Genomic DNA, 15,763 nt, shown 5'->3' with positions numbered 1-15,763 from the left:
AAAAAGTAAAGGCTCGCTTAAAACTGCCACGCTCATACTTTTGAAACAATTGTTGAATTTTTTTCGTTCTATCGCCAAGTCCTATCGGTATACCAAAACACACTTTAACCACGTCCCCTCTAGGCCGACCGTATTGGTCAGGCCCACTCTGTCGCCCACAAATTATCTATGACTGTCACGGCCAAATTTAAACACTTCAAGCCCTTCCACTACATAATTTACTGATAATTAATATTTAAGGACCTCGACTACAGTTTTCAAACAGGAATTAGATATTAGGTATACTTTTTCGATTTACTAACTATCTCTAACTAATCCTTTTATCTCAATAGGCCCTTTAAGAAATTCCAAGATACAGGTTCTCTGTCCTTTTTAAATATTTCAGTGATCGGTTATACTTACCATGCTCAATGCTCAGTGCTAGAAAAACTACAATTTTTCTCAATTTTTACCCTTTCTCGCTTTTTAAAAATACTTCGATAACATCGAATCAGACAAAGGCGGATCTACATTCCCAGTTTTTGCAAACTATATATTTTTCTTTACCTCCTTCCGAATTGGCTTATAATCAATTTGCAGCGCCTTTGCAGGTCAATTACGAGCCCAAACCACTATTAATTCGAACAGTATGTTTTTTTTTTGCAGAGCGCAATGTTTAACACACGAAATTTTCAATAGTATTACAGATTGGAATACCAATATATTTTTTCTAAGAGGCAGTTTTATTATCCTTACTATGAAAAAAAAAATGTTATTGTATTTCTAATAACAACAACAATATGGGTAAATTATTTAAACGGTAGACTTAAGAGATAAGAAAAAAACAAGAGAGAATGCTATAGTCGAGTTCCCCGACTATCTGATACCCGTTACTCAGCTAGTGGAAGTGCGAAGGAGAGTCTTCAGAACTGACAGTTTTTGGCGGTTTGTGGGCGCAAGAGTGGGCGTGGCAAAAAGTTGTTTGGCAAATCGTTAGAAATTTACAAGACTAATACAAAAAATGAAAAAATATCAAAACATTTTTCAAAAGTGTGGGCGTGGCAGTTTTGGGCGGTTTGTGGGCGTTAGAGTGGGCGTGGCAAAAAGTTGTTTGGCAAATCGATAGAAATGTACAAGACTAATACAAAAATGAAAAAATATTAAAACCTTTTTCAAAAGTGTGGGCGTGGCAGTTTTTGACGGTCTGTGGGCGTTAGAGTGGGCGTGGCAAAAAGTTTTTTGGCAAATCGATAGAAATTTACAAGACTAATACAAAAATGAAAAAATATCAAAACCTTTTTCAAAAGTGTGGGCGTGGCAGTTTTTGGCGGTTTGTGGGCGTTAGAGTGGGCGTGGCAACATGAATCGACAAACTTGCGCTGCGTCTATGTCCCTGGAGTCTGTATTCTTAATCTCAACTTTCTACCTTTTGTAGTTCCTGAGATCTCGACGTTCATACGGACAGACGGACAGACGGACAGACAGACGGACGGACAGACGGACATGGCCAGATCGACTCGGCTACTGATCCTGATCAAGAATATATATACTTTATTTGGTCGGAAACGCTTCCTTCTGCCTGTTACATACTTTTCAACGAATCTAGTATACCCTTTTACTCTACGAGTAACGGGTATAACAAGAGAGAACGCTATAGTCCAGTTTCCCGACTATCTCATACCCGTTACTCAGCTATTTGAAGTGCGACGAAGAGTGGGCGTTAGAGAGGGCGTGGCAAAAAGGGTTTTAGCAAATCGATAGAAATTTACAAGAATACTACAAAAAAATAAAATAATATCAAAACTTTTTTCAAATGTGTGGGCGTGGCAGCTTTGGCGGTTTGTGGGCGTTAGAGTGGGCGTGGCAAAAAGTTTTTTTGCAAATCGTTAGAAGTTTACAAGACTAATACAAAAATGAAAATATATCAAAACATTATTCAAAAGTGTGGGCGTGGCAGTTTTGGGCTGTTTGTGGGCGTTAAAGTGGGCGTGGCAACATGAATCGCGTCCCGAACCACAAGAAGCCGCATCACGGGCACACACGGAACCCCGTCAGGAACCCCGCTAAGAAGAACGGTGACGTCAGGATATGCGTCGACTACAGGCAGCTTAACGAAAACTCAGTCCCCGATGCGTATTCGTTGCCCAGGATCCACCACGTCCTGGAGCGGCTACGACATGCCCGTTTCATCTCGTCGCTGGATCTGAAGAATGGATATTGGCAGATACCAGTTGCCGCCGCCAGCCGTGAATGCACCGCGTTCCCCGGCCGTGGACTGTTCCACTGGAAGGTGATGCCATTCGGCTTGCACTCGACCCCTGCGACTTTTCAGCGGGCCCTAGACACTGTTATTGGCCCGGTCATGGAGTCGCATGCCTTTGCCTATCTCGATGACTCCATCGTGGTTGGGTCTACACTCCAGGAGCACGTACGGAACTTACGGGAGGTGTTCCGACGTCTGAGAAAAGCCAACCTCCGTCTCAACCGAGACAAGTGCCAGTTCTTTCAGCGGAGTATACGATATCTCGGACACGTCATCAGCGAGGCCGGAATCCACACGAACCCCCACAAAGTCGCCGCCATACGGGAACTGAGGCCGCCGACGAACCTCAAGGAGCTCCGCCGCATGTCCCGACATCGAAGAGACATTTATATTGCAGACGGACGCCAGCGACTACGGCATTGGTGCCGTACTCACCCAAACCATAGAGGGCAGGAATGTGTCATCGCATACGCCAGCCGCCGGCTGAATACCGCCGAAGGGAACTATTCCGTCACCGAGAAGGAATGCCTGGCAATAGTTTGGGCAGTCAGCAAAATGCGCTGTTACCTCGAAGGATACCGATTCGAGGTGATCACTGACCACCACACACTCAAGTGGCTAAATTCCATTAACAACCGCACAGGCCGGATCGCTCGGTGGGCCCTGGAATTGCAGTAGTTCCAATAGGACTTCAAGTACCGACGCGGGACGCAAAACCTGGTCGCCGACGCGCTGTCACGCCAACCGCTGGCCACTGTACGACAGGCACAGGTGCAGGACAACTCCTGTAGGTGGATTAACAAGGTACTGCGGAAATTCCACCAGGAACCGACGAAGTATCCGAACTTTCGGGAATAGAACAAGAGCTCGCAAACGCGGCTCATAGTAAAATAGGGCCTGAGCCTATCTCATATAACGAGGGGGACAATATATTCGTTGCCAATAAAAAAAAACAAAGGAGAAGCAACGTTTCCCCTACACGACCTTGATTATACAATTCAAAAACACTTTTACCATAATTTAAACACACCAATAATTCACGCACCCTTACAAAACGAAACAAGCATTTCTTAACCTTTACGAACTTAATACCTTACCTCTAAGCTAATTTAAGTAACACCATAAAAAAGAATATTACTCATAAGACTATTCTTATGAGTATGGCGTGTCAACGGCCATTTCAAGCTGACACATGTAATCGGCTTGGGAAGGCTCGAGTCGCTGATCCAGGAGGCTCAACGCGAGGCGGTGCAGCTCCCAGGATCCCAGGATTGCAGCGCTGGTGGCGCACTACCTGGAGGAGTCACAGGAGGGCCTGTCAAGACTGACGGGTACACAGCGTAGACGTCGATCGCTGCACTGGATTGGGTCCGCCTGGAACTGGATTGCGGGCTCACCGGATGCGTCAGACTGGGACGATTTTCTTCATACTCAGGAAAATGACGTAAAATCGGCCTACCAACAAGTGCAGATAAACGTTGGACTGTTTGATGCCACACACGAGTCCCTGAGGCAACTGAAGGAGGTTACTGCGAGGGTCAAAGTAAATTTCCACTCAGATTTATGGTCAGATTAACCATATATAGTCTAAACGATGATATTGCTATTGTATGCATGTTACATGTTCTCTTGACAAGAAAAGCAAGAGAAGGGTATTGGAGATACCGTAAATAACGAAGTACATTGCGACGCAAGCTATTGTGGGGTGGGTGCTGTGTTAGTGCTGCTTTCACATGACAATGTTGAACGCGCAGTGGCATTTATGTCCAAAAAATTAAAGACGGCACAACGCAATTATAGCGTTACCGAACGTGAGTGCTTGGCGGCTGTGTTGGCAATTGAAAAGTTTAGGTGTTATATGGAGCTCCAAGAATTAGAGCTCATAACAGACCATACTGGTTTTCTATGGCTTATGCGACAGCCGAATCTTAAAGGCAGGTTGGCTAGATGGTCTATGCGTTTGCAGGGCTATAGGTTCTCTATAATCCATACTCCTAAGTAGTGAAAATATAGTGCCAGACGCCCTTTCAAGAATGCACGTAGAGGAGGTGTCATACATTGAGCTGATTGAGCCAGAAATTGATCTCGACTCTGCATGTATCCCTGCAGTGACAAACAGCACCCCGAGCTCGGAGACGATAGACGCTGTCCGGGCACCGAAAGCCCTTTAATTTGCGGGACGCAGATCTTGAGGGGGGAGGAGTTATGAAGCGTCTTCAAGTATCTTCCCCCATCCCCTATCGACCGCCTCTCATACAAGCGCTCTCCCCGTTGCGCCACTCGACGGTCAGTCACTTCAAAGTGCATTCCTCAAAAACGCTGACTTCGCCCCCCCGCCTTACCCACTAACTCGACGACGTATTTGACGGCCGCGCCGGTTACAATGTGCTGCGTCCGCAGGCAACACATTGTTGTTGCGAGCAGCGCAGCCGCCATTTACCCATAATTTATTAATATTAAGCATTTAATATTATAATTATTACTCCACTCATGTATGGTCCACCCCAAATTGGGTCCACCCTATTGCGCCCTTATGGGCCGTGGCTTTGTCCCATTGGCTAGCAGCGATCGTATGATTTCTGCAAAATGTGTATGGTCAGCGGTCTGCCACGGGCATCCGGTCATGCATGAGCTTTTGTTAGTTCTTAAGTTCAGTTCTGATTTTATATTCAATTAATAAAGAGCACAAGCTCATATAACGAAACTCCGGCACTTAGCCGTTAAACCTTTTTATTACAAAATATACCGGCTGAGTCTCCAGGCCAGCGGTATTGAAGGACAGTCTCCTTCCAACGTAATCATTCTATTTCATCATAGAAACAGGACGGCCAACCGGCCCCCCACTGGACAACCAGCAACAGCCAACCGGCTACCTACACTGGGAGACAACGGCGAGGGATATATTATTGCCAACCTCCCACTCCACTTAATAACTGACGCCCAACTACTCTTCGAACCTAGATCATAAAATGTAAGTGACTGTGCGACTAAGATAGCACCAGGTCGTGATACTGTAATAAACGATACGCCAGTAATACGCCAGTAAAAATTCCGTACAGTGTAAAATCCCGATATATATATTTCTTTGAATTTTTGTGTGGCGATTATGCCCCGCACCTTTCTCCTGGAGTATTCTGTGAATTTACTTAATTTGCATGTGTCTAATTTTAAATAAAGAAACGTAGAAATTTTGTGCCCAGTGCATCTGTGTGTTTGCTAAGCCTGTGCTTCGCTCCAACCATTTCCCAACTGGAATTTTTCTTGGGATGTATAACTCAGCGTTTTTATTGTGATGTTTTCTCGAATTTTCTGTGACTCCACTCTCTGTGCAGCAACTCCAGCAAACGATTGCTAAGTTTTACACATATAAATGCTGCGGGTTTATTATTATATTTTCTCTCAAATTTGTTATACTTCGCCCACTGTGTTGTGACTCCTCTAAAATATTGTACATCGTCGCCAGACCCTGACTTAGCTACAAGTGTTGGCCAACTAAAAGCGGTGCGCGAAACGCAAATTTTACCTTTATTCGCCACCCATATTACTGCCAATTAATTCACTCAGCTTCATTTGCGGCCGATGAATTGGGAATATAGGGAAGTGAAGCAAGAAGTAGACAGTGACGATAGTGAAGAAATCGGATTTTGCCCCGCAGTGAGACATCCAGACTCATTAGAAATGAATGCAGAAATGGTCCAAGCGCTCATAACAAATACCGTCAACGCCGCGCTAACCGCACAGGAGCAGCGCTGGCGGGCAGAAATGGAATCAGTTAGAAACCAGGTCAGCTCGTTAACTGTGCAGGCACCCCAAGTAGAAGTTTATGAAAGGGTAACGCCGGATCCCATCATAAAGTGTGATGTCAAGTTAGATATTGTGAAATCGCTCCCAGCCTTTAGCAGCCACGATGAATACGTGTCTTGGAGGCAGGCCGCATCAGATGCGTACGAGGTATTCAAGAGATACAAGGGCAGCGAGGCCCACTATGAAGCAGTGGTAATTATTAAAAACAAAATTTTTGGTAACGCGCGAGCGCTCCTCACGTCACATAATACTGTGCTAAATTTCGATGCAATTCTGGCTAGGCTGGACTGCACATACGCGGACAAAACGTCCCTACGAGTATTACGTCAAAATCTCGAGATGGTTCAACAACGTGATGCCGATCTTATGGCATACTATGACGAGGTCGAGAGGAAACTCACGCTCGTCACGAACAAAATAGTTATGTCGCATAGTGCGGACACGGCAACTATCTTAAATAAGGAGGTTAGGGACGATGCCCTACACGCATTTATTGCTGGGCTGAAAAGACCGCTCAAAGCACTGGTGCTACCAGCACAACCAAAAGACCTTACGACTGCGTTAGCGCTTGCGCGGGAGGCTGAAAATAGCATTGAAAGAAGTGCATTCGCGGCGTCATACGCGAAGGCCATCGAAGACAGGGCTCTTGTGCACGATGGCAAAAGGCGTACTAATAAATTTCAGGGAAAGCAATGGAAAGGAGAGGATAAAAATCCACACTTCATTCCTAAGCAATTCCAAAGCAAGCCCCAAGAGGACAGCCCCTGGCAGAAGCGCGGGGACCCCGAAATTGTAGACCATAACAAAGTACAGCCTTTGGAGATCGACCCTTCGACAGCCAAATCTAGGCAGGAAACAAATTGGGGAAAGCTTTAGAATAATAGCAACAACAAAAGACGGAATTCATCTCAGCGTTATTCGGGACAAAGACGCCAGCGTGTTAATAATATAACTCAATCCCACGAGCAGGAAGAGTCAGGGTATTCCGTCACAGCTGAAGCGGAAGTCGCCAGCATTGAAGAAGGTAACGACTCCGACGAACTTAAAGATCTGCTACATTTTTTAGAGAACGCTCCCGACTGCCGTTCATCGCACGACAGTTGGCTGGTAGAACACTAAAAATACTTATCGACACGGGGGCGGCAAAGAATTACCTTAAGCCCGTAAAGGAGCTAAGAAATGTAATGCCGGTCGAGACCCCCTTTACTGTGAGCTCTATTCACGGCTCCAGTGACGTCAAGAACAAGTGCATAATGCGCATTTTTGGGTTAGACGCCCCATTTTTCCTGTTGGACACACTGAGCACGTTCGATGCTATAATAGGCTTAGACTCGCTAACGCGAGCAGGAGTGGCATTGAACTTAGGCGACAGCGTAATAAAATACGCAAACGTCACTGAAAAGCTCAAATTCTTTGACTGTGAAAACGTTAATTTCACTAAACTTGATGACATAGTGGTACCAAATTCGGTGAAAGCCGAATTTAAAAATGTTATTCTGAAAAGAATAAAGGTGTTTTCGACCTCTAACGAGGCGCTAACTTTCAACACCTCGGTCACCGCCACTATTCGAACTAAGAGTGACGAACCCGTCTACTGCAGATTATACCCCTACCCCATGGGGGCAGCAGACTTTGTTAACAACGAGATCAAGGAGCTGCTGAGCAATGGCATAATAAGGCCTTCCAGATCCCCATACAACAGCCCTGCTTGGGTAGTTGACAAAAAAGGGACTGACGATAACGGCATCAAAAATAAGCGCTTGGTAATCGACTTTAGGAAACTAAATGAACAAACAATTGCTGACCGCTACCCTATGCCAAGCATTCCCATGATTTTAGCGAACTTGGGAAAAGCCAGATACTTTACTACCCTAGACTTAAGGTCAGGGTATCACCAGATATACTAGGGACCGAGAAGGACCGGGAAAAAACCTCTTTCTCAGTTAACGGAGGGAAATACGAGTTTTGCCGATTACCTTTCGGATTAAAAAACGCAGGTAGCATATTCCAAAGAGCCATCGATGATGTGCTGAGGGAAGAAATAGGCACGATATGTTACGTCTATGTCGATGACGTCATTATATTTTCAGAAAACGAAACCGAACATGTTAAGCACATCGATATAGTGCTTAAGCGACTGCTCGAGGCCAACATGAAGGTGGCACGAGAAAAGACTAAATTCTTTAAAGAAAGCGTAGAATTCTTAGGCTTCATAGTCACTAGGAGGGGAACGAAAACAGACCCTGAAAAAGTCAGGGCGATAAAAGAGTTCCCCGAACCCAAAAATCTGTTTAGCCTTAGGTCTTTCCTCGGCCTGGCAAGCTATTACAGAAGCTTTGTGAAGAATTTTGCCTCCATTGCCAGGCCTCTCACTCATATTCTCAAAGGGGAAAACGGTACAGTGAGTATAAACATGTCGAAAAAAGTTCCTGTTACATTTGATGAAACCCATCGCAATGCGTTTGATCACCTGCGTGACATCCTAGCATCAGAAGATGTCATTTTGACGTACCCCGATTTCAAATTACCATTTGACTTTACCACCGACGCTTCAGGCAGTGGTATAGGCGCGGTCTTGTCCCAGAACAAGAGGCCCATCACCATGATCTCTCGTACGCTGAAAGACTGCGAACTGAACTACGCCACCAACGAAAGAGAATTGTTGGCGATAGTCTGGGCAATAGGCAAACTTCAAAATTACCTATACGGTACCAAAGAGGTAAGGATCTTTACAGATCCCCAGCCCCTCACATACGCGGTATCCGAGAAAAACACCAACGCTAAGATTAAGCGATGGAAAGCATTTATTGATGAGAACAACGGGAAAGTATTTTAAACACCGGGAAAACAGAACCTGGTAGCGGACGCGCTATCTCGACAACCCCTAAACAACTTAGAGGCTGAGGCCCAGTCCGATGCAGCCACGGTGCATAGTGAGCTTTCCCTTTCGTACACTATAGAAACCACAGACAAACCTCTGAACTGCATCAGAAACCAAATCATTTTGGAAGAAGCAAACCAACCGCTTCGGCGAGACTTCATAATCTTCGGAAATAGAACTCGCCATATCATTAACTTTAATGACATAGACTCGCTTGTAGAATCCGTTAAAGAAATTGTCAACGCCAATGTCGTGAACGCGATTTACTGTGATTTCCCTACCCTGGCGCGTATTCAACATGCCTTGAGGCAGGAGTTTCCTGCGACAAAGTTTTGACATGTAAAGCCTTCGTCAGTGATATTACCAACGTCTATGAACAGCTTGAAATCACTAACACCGAGCCAAATCGCGCCCATCGGGCTGCATAAGAGAACGCTAAACAAATCCTCCGGGATTATTACTTCCCGAATATGTCTAAACTAGCTAGCGAAGTGGTCGCAAATTGCAAAGTCTGCAATAAAGCCAAATACGACCGCCATCCTAAGAAACAGGAATTAGGAAATACCCCTATACCTTCATACGTTGGAGAAATGTTGCATATCGACATATTTTCCACTGACAGAAAAATCTTCTTAACCTGTATTGACAAATTGTCCAAATTCGCCATCGTACAACCCTTAGTTTCTAGGGCAATCATCGATGTACGAGCCCTTATTCTCCAATTGGTAAACTTCTACCCAAATATCAAAACCATATACTGCGACAACGAAGCCTCTTTCAACTCTGAGACAATCACGTCGTTGCTTAAAAACCAATACAGCATCGATGTTGTCAATGCGCCACCGCTACACAGTAGCTCCAATGGCCAAATTGAAAGGTTTTACAGTACACTGGCAGAAATCGCCAGATGCCTCAACATTGATCAAAAAATAGAGGATACTGTGGAATTGATCTCACGGGCTACGATAGAATACAACAGGTCGCTACATTCGGTCACAAAGTTTAGACCAGTGGAGGTTATCCACGCTGGCAATGACGAGATCATGTTGGCAATCAAAGATAGACAAACCTGGACAGAATTAACCCTTCTAGACAAAATCGAATCTTTGAAGTTGGTGAAAAAGTACACCTACGTAACAAAAAAAGGTTAGGTAACAAATTGACTCCGCTTTATTCAGAAGAGCGTGTGGAAGCAGATCTGGGAACATCTGTTCTCATTAGGGGGAGGGTGGTCCATAAGGACAATATCAAATAGGCATTTCATCTGCCGCATTCACCTTATATGTATATTACACACTCACCATTTGCTATAATTTCCACAGGCTTGCCGTAATATCCATCATACTTCTAACCACCGCAAGCGCGCGAGTCACCGACTTCTCGCATGCAAAATACATCCCGGTGTTAGACGGGAATGTATTAGTATGGGAACAGTATGGCCTGATTAGGCACTCGACAAATCTGTCTTGAGTTTTCTAGCATAATTGACTCTACAGTCAGAATGCTTGAACTGTTCCCACAGTCCCACATGAGGAAACTTCTGGAAGTCGACATCAACCATGCCCAGAACATGCTGGATGAAATTACCGTGCACCGTAGAATGGCCAGGAGCCTGGATTTCCTGGGCTCGGCACTCAAGGTCGTGGCGGGCACGCCCGACGCGGAGGACCTCTTTAGAATCAAAGCTAACAAAGCAGCCCTAATAGAGGCAAACAATAGGCAGGTAGTAATAAACACAAACGCAAAAACATATTAACCAACTCACAGTCACAGTAAACAGAATCCTCAAAGAGAAAAGGGACGGGTTGGTTGACGCCGGCCACCTTTTCGAGACCCTCTTAGCCAGAAATAGAATACTAATTTCAGAAATACAAAATTGCATGCTCACGATCACACTCGCAAAAAACAATATGATAAATCCAGTTATTTTTAATCACAATGACCTTAAATCTATCTTCGACGAAAAGCTCACAGAGGTCCCCATAGTTAGTCTTATGGATGTATCTAAGATTAAGATTTTTCAATCTAATATTTTTATCCATGTAATTGTTCAATATCCTAAAGTTAAGTTCATTTGTAAAAAAGTCCTGCTCTTTCCTGTTGCTCACTACCATACCATGTTACAAATTGAAGAAAACGTCTTGGCGGAATGTGATGACGGAGTCCTAGCAGTTTCAGATTGCGCGTCTACCAACTTGGCCACGTTCTGCAAAAAGGCGGTTCACGACACCTGCGCCAGGCAGTTACATGCCGGCGGTGTGGCTACATGCCGGACGCAGCCCAGCAATCTAGAGCTCCTTACAATCATGGACGATGGAGTAATAATCGTCAACGAGAAATTTACGAGGATTACTATCGATGACGGGCCTACAACAACCGTAATAGGGACCCACCTTATTACCTTCGAACGGAAGGCAGTCATCAACGGCTCAGTGTATTTGAACCTCAATTACGCTGTGGATAAGATCCCTGGAATCGCGGCCTCCCCATTAATCAACATCACCGGACATGATCAAATACTGAGTCTGCCGCTACTACAGCGGATGAACGAGCACAACCTGCGGCTGATGCAGGAGCTCAGAGAGGACGTGTCCGCGGGAGGTGCACCAAAAATCTGGTTCGTCGCGGGAGTCGCCGTTAGCTTCACGTTATGCGGCTTGGTCCTGCTGCAAGAACACTGCAGGCGCAAACGGAAGGCATCCCAGTTGCAAAAATCCATTGACGAATTGGCTGTCACCGAGGACGGCGTCTAATTTAAGGGGGGAGTAGTTAACAACGAACTCCCAGGTTAGCATCAGCAGGCCTATTTTTATTCCTCCTATTAATATTAATCATTTTATTACCCATAATTTATTAATATTAAGCATTTTATATTATAATTATTACTCCACTCATGTATGGTCCACCCCAAATTGGGTCCACCCTAATTGGCCCGAGAGCTGAGCCAACATATTGCGCCCTTATGGGCCGTGGCTTTGTCCCATTGGCTAGCAGCGATTGTATGACTTCTGCAAAATGTGCATGGTCAGCGGTCTGACACGGGCATCTGGTCATGCATGAGCTTTTGTTAGTTCTTAAGTTCAGTTCTGATTTTATATTCAATTAATAAAGAGCACAAGCTCATATGACGAAACTCCGGCACTTAGCCGTTAAACCTTTTTATTACAAAATATACCGGCTGAGTCTCCAGGCCAGCGGTATTGAAGGACAGTCTCCTTCCAACGTAATCATTCTATTTCATCATAGAAACAGGACGGCCAACCGGCCCCCCACTGGACAACCAGCAACAGCCAACCGGCTACCTACACTGGGAGACAACGGCGAGGGATATATTATTGCCAACCTCCCACTCCACTTAATAACTTATAAGCTTCCTTTCCTTTAATTTGATGTACCTTTTTGGATAATGCGAATAATTTTCATATATCTGAGTAAATCGTTTTGATTAGATAAGGTGAACGGTACTTACGGTTTCTGCAAATCGTGCGTATTTACCCTCCTCAGATAAAAAATCACTTGAGCATCTTTTCAAATGAGCAATTAGGTATTTTCGAACAGCCTTCATTGACGGCAAAATTACGCTACACAGTACACATAAAAGTGCCCAATTTTTTAAATTTACTCTTGAATTTGCATCTGGATGATCCGTGGTCTGTTTTATCAATTGAAGATAAAGTTCATTTAATAAAGATTCCTTTTTCATACATTTGTCCATTATTGATTGAATTATTCGAACATGTTCATCTTCTGCACGCTTTATGGATTCGCCTGTAATAAATAAATTATCAGGTTAAAAATATGTTTAGGCATGGTGGGCGTTATTTATATACACATTGTTTTAATTACATAGACCTCTGGGTAGATGTGTGTCTTTTTGTACGATCTTAACCTTTATAATCAGTTGTTTGTTGCTCTCGGAGCTATTATAGTATTATTAGTAAATATTGTTGTTCAACAATTTAAACCAAAAGAAAATTACCTCTAAACGAGGATAATGTCACAATCGCACCTTAAATACACAAATGTTCTAATATTAATTTTTTGACAAACAGCCACTTGATTTACTATATATACACTATCAAGGGCGATCCGTAAATATCCTGAGATTTTACTTCAGCAAAGATCGACAACATTAAATGTCAGAGCTTTAAGCAGTATTACATACCACAATGGTCTGCTGTAATGTACAGCCCTTCCAATTGTATTAAAAAAAAAAAGAAAAAAATAAAACGATTTGGTTGAAAAATACGCTTAACTCCGAAAAACAATGAATTTGAATTTGAATTTTTTTGTGAAAAAAATAACAAAATCTGAAAATACAGGACTTGCATTACTCAGAGCCTGAAGCAAGCACTTGTAAAGGTGCTATTCCAAAAAACACACGAAGTAAAGGAAAATCCGATACTGGGGTAACCGTAAACCATCAAGTAGATGAGGAGATAGGGGCAGCTGACTTTTGTGAGTCACAAAGCCAAGATACTCAGCGAAAAATTAATTTACGATCCACCCAAGGTCGACAGCCTAGGGGTGGTAGAGGTTAAAATAGAAATATTCGTTATCAACCGCGAATTTTTGATCCGCCTGCATATAATTTTAAAGAAATCGATTATGACAGATTTTTTAGTAGGATCGAAAATTTCATACAAGCCAAATACGACAACTTAAACCATTCAAACGGCTTACATTCTCCTAATATTTCTCAGCAACTCCCACCTCCGCGTGTGTCTCACTTTAGTGCAGCTTCGGCAAGGCCGAGTGACACGCGCTCGAACACAATGTTGAGTCCAGAGAAAGTACTCAGATCATCCAGAGTTGGGGATTAAAATACGACGGAACAGTTAATGGCCCTACAGTTCAGGAGTTTTTATACACAGTAAAAGCATTGACCATAGATAGTCTGAACGGCGAAATTGCTATTGTATGCAAAAACATACATGTTCTCTTGACAAGTAAAGTAATAGAATGGTATTGGAGATACCGTAAATAACGTAGTACATTGCGACGCAAGCTATTTTGGGGTGGGTGCTATGTTAGTGCTGCTTTCACATGACAATGTTGAACGCGCAGTGGCATTTATGTCCAAAAAATTAAAGACGGCACAACGCAATTATAGCGTTACCGAACGTGAGTGCTTGGCGGCTGTGTTGGCAATTGAAAAGTTTAGGTGTTATATGGAACTCCAAGAATTAGAGCTCATAACAGACCATGCTGGTTTTCTATGGCTTATGCGACAGCCGAGTCTTAAAGGCAGGTTTGCTAGATGGTCTATGCGTTTGCAGGGATATAGGTTCTCTATAATCCATACTCCTAAGTAGTGAAAATATAGTGCCAGACGCCCTTTTAAGAATGCACGTAGAGGAGGTGTCATACATTGAGCTGATTGAGCCAGAAATTGATCTCGACTCTGCATGTTTTGATGCGGCAGATTATGTCCGAATGAGAAATGAATCAGAAACTTCGGAAGAAAAATATCCAGATATAAAAGTATTAGGTAAATATTTATATATTCGAACTAAACATGAAGATGGCACAGATTTAGGTGTGCAGTTATGGATACCCAAAGGATTAACAGAAAGTGTCATTCGTCGGGCTCACGAGTCGGTAGTGAGCGCCGATGGTGGCATGGCTAAAACTTTGGAGCTTATACGGCGTAACTTTAATTGGCCAGGCATGGTGTCACAAGTGCGCTCGCATGTTCGCGCCTGTGATGTGTGCCAATCCAATAAGGCACTAAATCAATCCTTAAAGCCTCCTATGGGTAAGCCAGCCATATCTGACAGGCCATTTGAACGTTTATATGTAGATATTTTAGGTCCCTATCCGAGGAGCAAACGAGGATATATTGGTTTGCTCATAGTGGTTGATCACCTTTCAAAATTCCATTGGCTGTGCCCATTAAAAAATATTTAGTACGGACCCTATAAAGAATTTCTGCAAAAAATAAAAAGAAGAAAACAACTATTTTGTTGAAAAATACGCTTAACTCCGAAAAACGATGAATTTGAATTTTCGAAGAAAAATAACACAATCCGAAAATGGCTAAGGATAGCTGTATCGTCGGCAAATGTGGATACCATTAAGCTACTATTTGTAGGGATTTCGGCTGTGTAGATGAGGTATAAGGTTGGCCCAAAAACGCTGCCTTGGGGGACTCCAGCCTCAATTACATGATCAGTGGAAGTGGCAGTGTTGCACCGCACTGCACCTGTCATAGAGGTAAGACTTAAGGAGTTTGTGTGTGCTTCCGGGGCACAGGCCGTCGAGCCAGACTCTTTCGAATGCTTGGGATACGTCCAAAAATACTGCTGTACAGTATTCGCGATTTTCGAATGCAGTTATTTATGCATACATAAATAGTGATGCACAAACTTACATATTACTATACACATATATCCACCCAGTTACACATTATCAATTAATTACCATTTAACACGATTAAAAACAATTCAGAAAAAAAATAAACAGAAGTAGCATTAACATGACCAAATAAGAAAAAGAAGGTACAAAACAAAGAATTAGTTTAACTGGCCTTTCATTTAAATTTTCTTACTTTTAATTTTTATTTCTATTCTTTTCTTTTAAGTTTCTTATTTGTTGATTATTATACCCGTTACTCGTAGAGTAAAAGGCTATACTAGATTCGTTGAAAAGTATGTAACAGGCAGAAGGAAGCGTTTCCGACCATATAAAGTATATATATTCATGATCAGGATCAATAGTTGAGTCGATCTGGCCATGTCCGTCTGTCCGTCCGTCTGTCCGTCTGTCCGTCCGTATGAACGTCGAGATCTCAGGAACTACAAAAGGTAGAAAGTTGAGATTAAGCATACTGACTC

At 43.4% G+C, this 15,763-nt stretch overlaps 1 protein-coding gene across 5 annotated transcripts in view; it reads right to left on the bottom strand.

Moving 5' to 3' along the window:
• LOC122620870 (unconventional myosin-VIIa) overlaps window positions 1–15,763 on the bottom strand; it is a 1,106,244-nt gene that overhangs the window by 229,030 nt on the left and 861,451 nt on the right. For all 5 annotated transcript variants that reach the window (XM_043798541.1, XM_043798540.1, XM_043798542.1 and 2 more), the window contains one exon: window positions 12,397–12,695. In XM_043798541.1, the coding sequence (XP_043654476.1) occupies window positions 12,397–12,695 (299 nt within the window). The remainder of the gene's footprint in view (window positions 1–12,396; window positions 12,696–15,763) is intronic.

The sequence above is a fragment of the Drosophila teissieri genome, chromosome 3R, assembly GCF_016746235.2.
Source record: "Drosophila teissieri strain GT53w chromosome 3R, Prin_Dtei_1.1, whole genome shotgun sequence".
In the NCBI taxonomy this organism is placed as follows: domain Eukaryota; kingdom Metazoa; phylum Arthropoda; class Insecta; order Diptera; family Drosophilidae; genus Drosophila; species Drosophila teissieri.
Note: the sequence above shows the minus strand (reverse complement) of the source record. Positions and strands in the feature narration are given on the sequence as shown.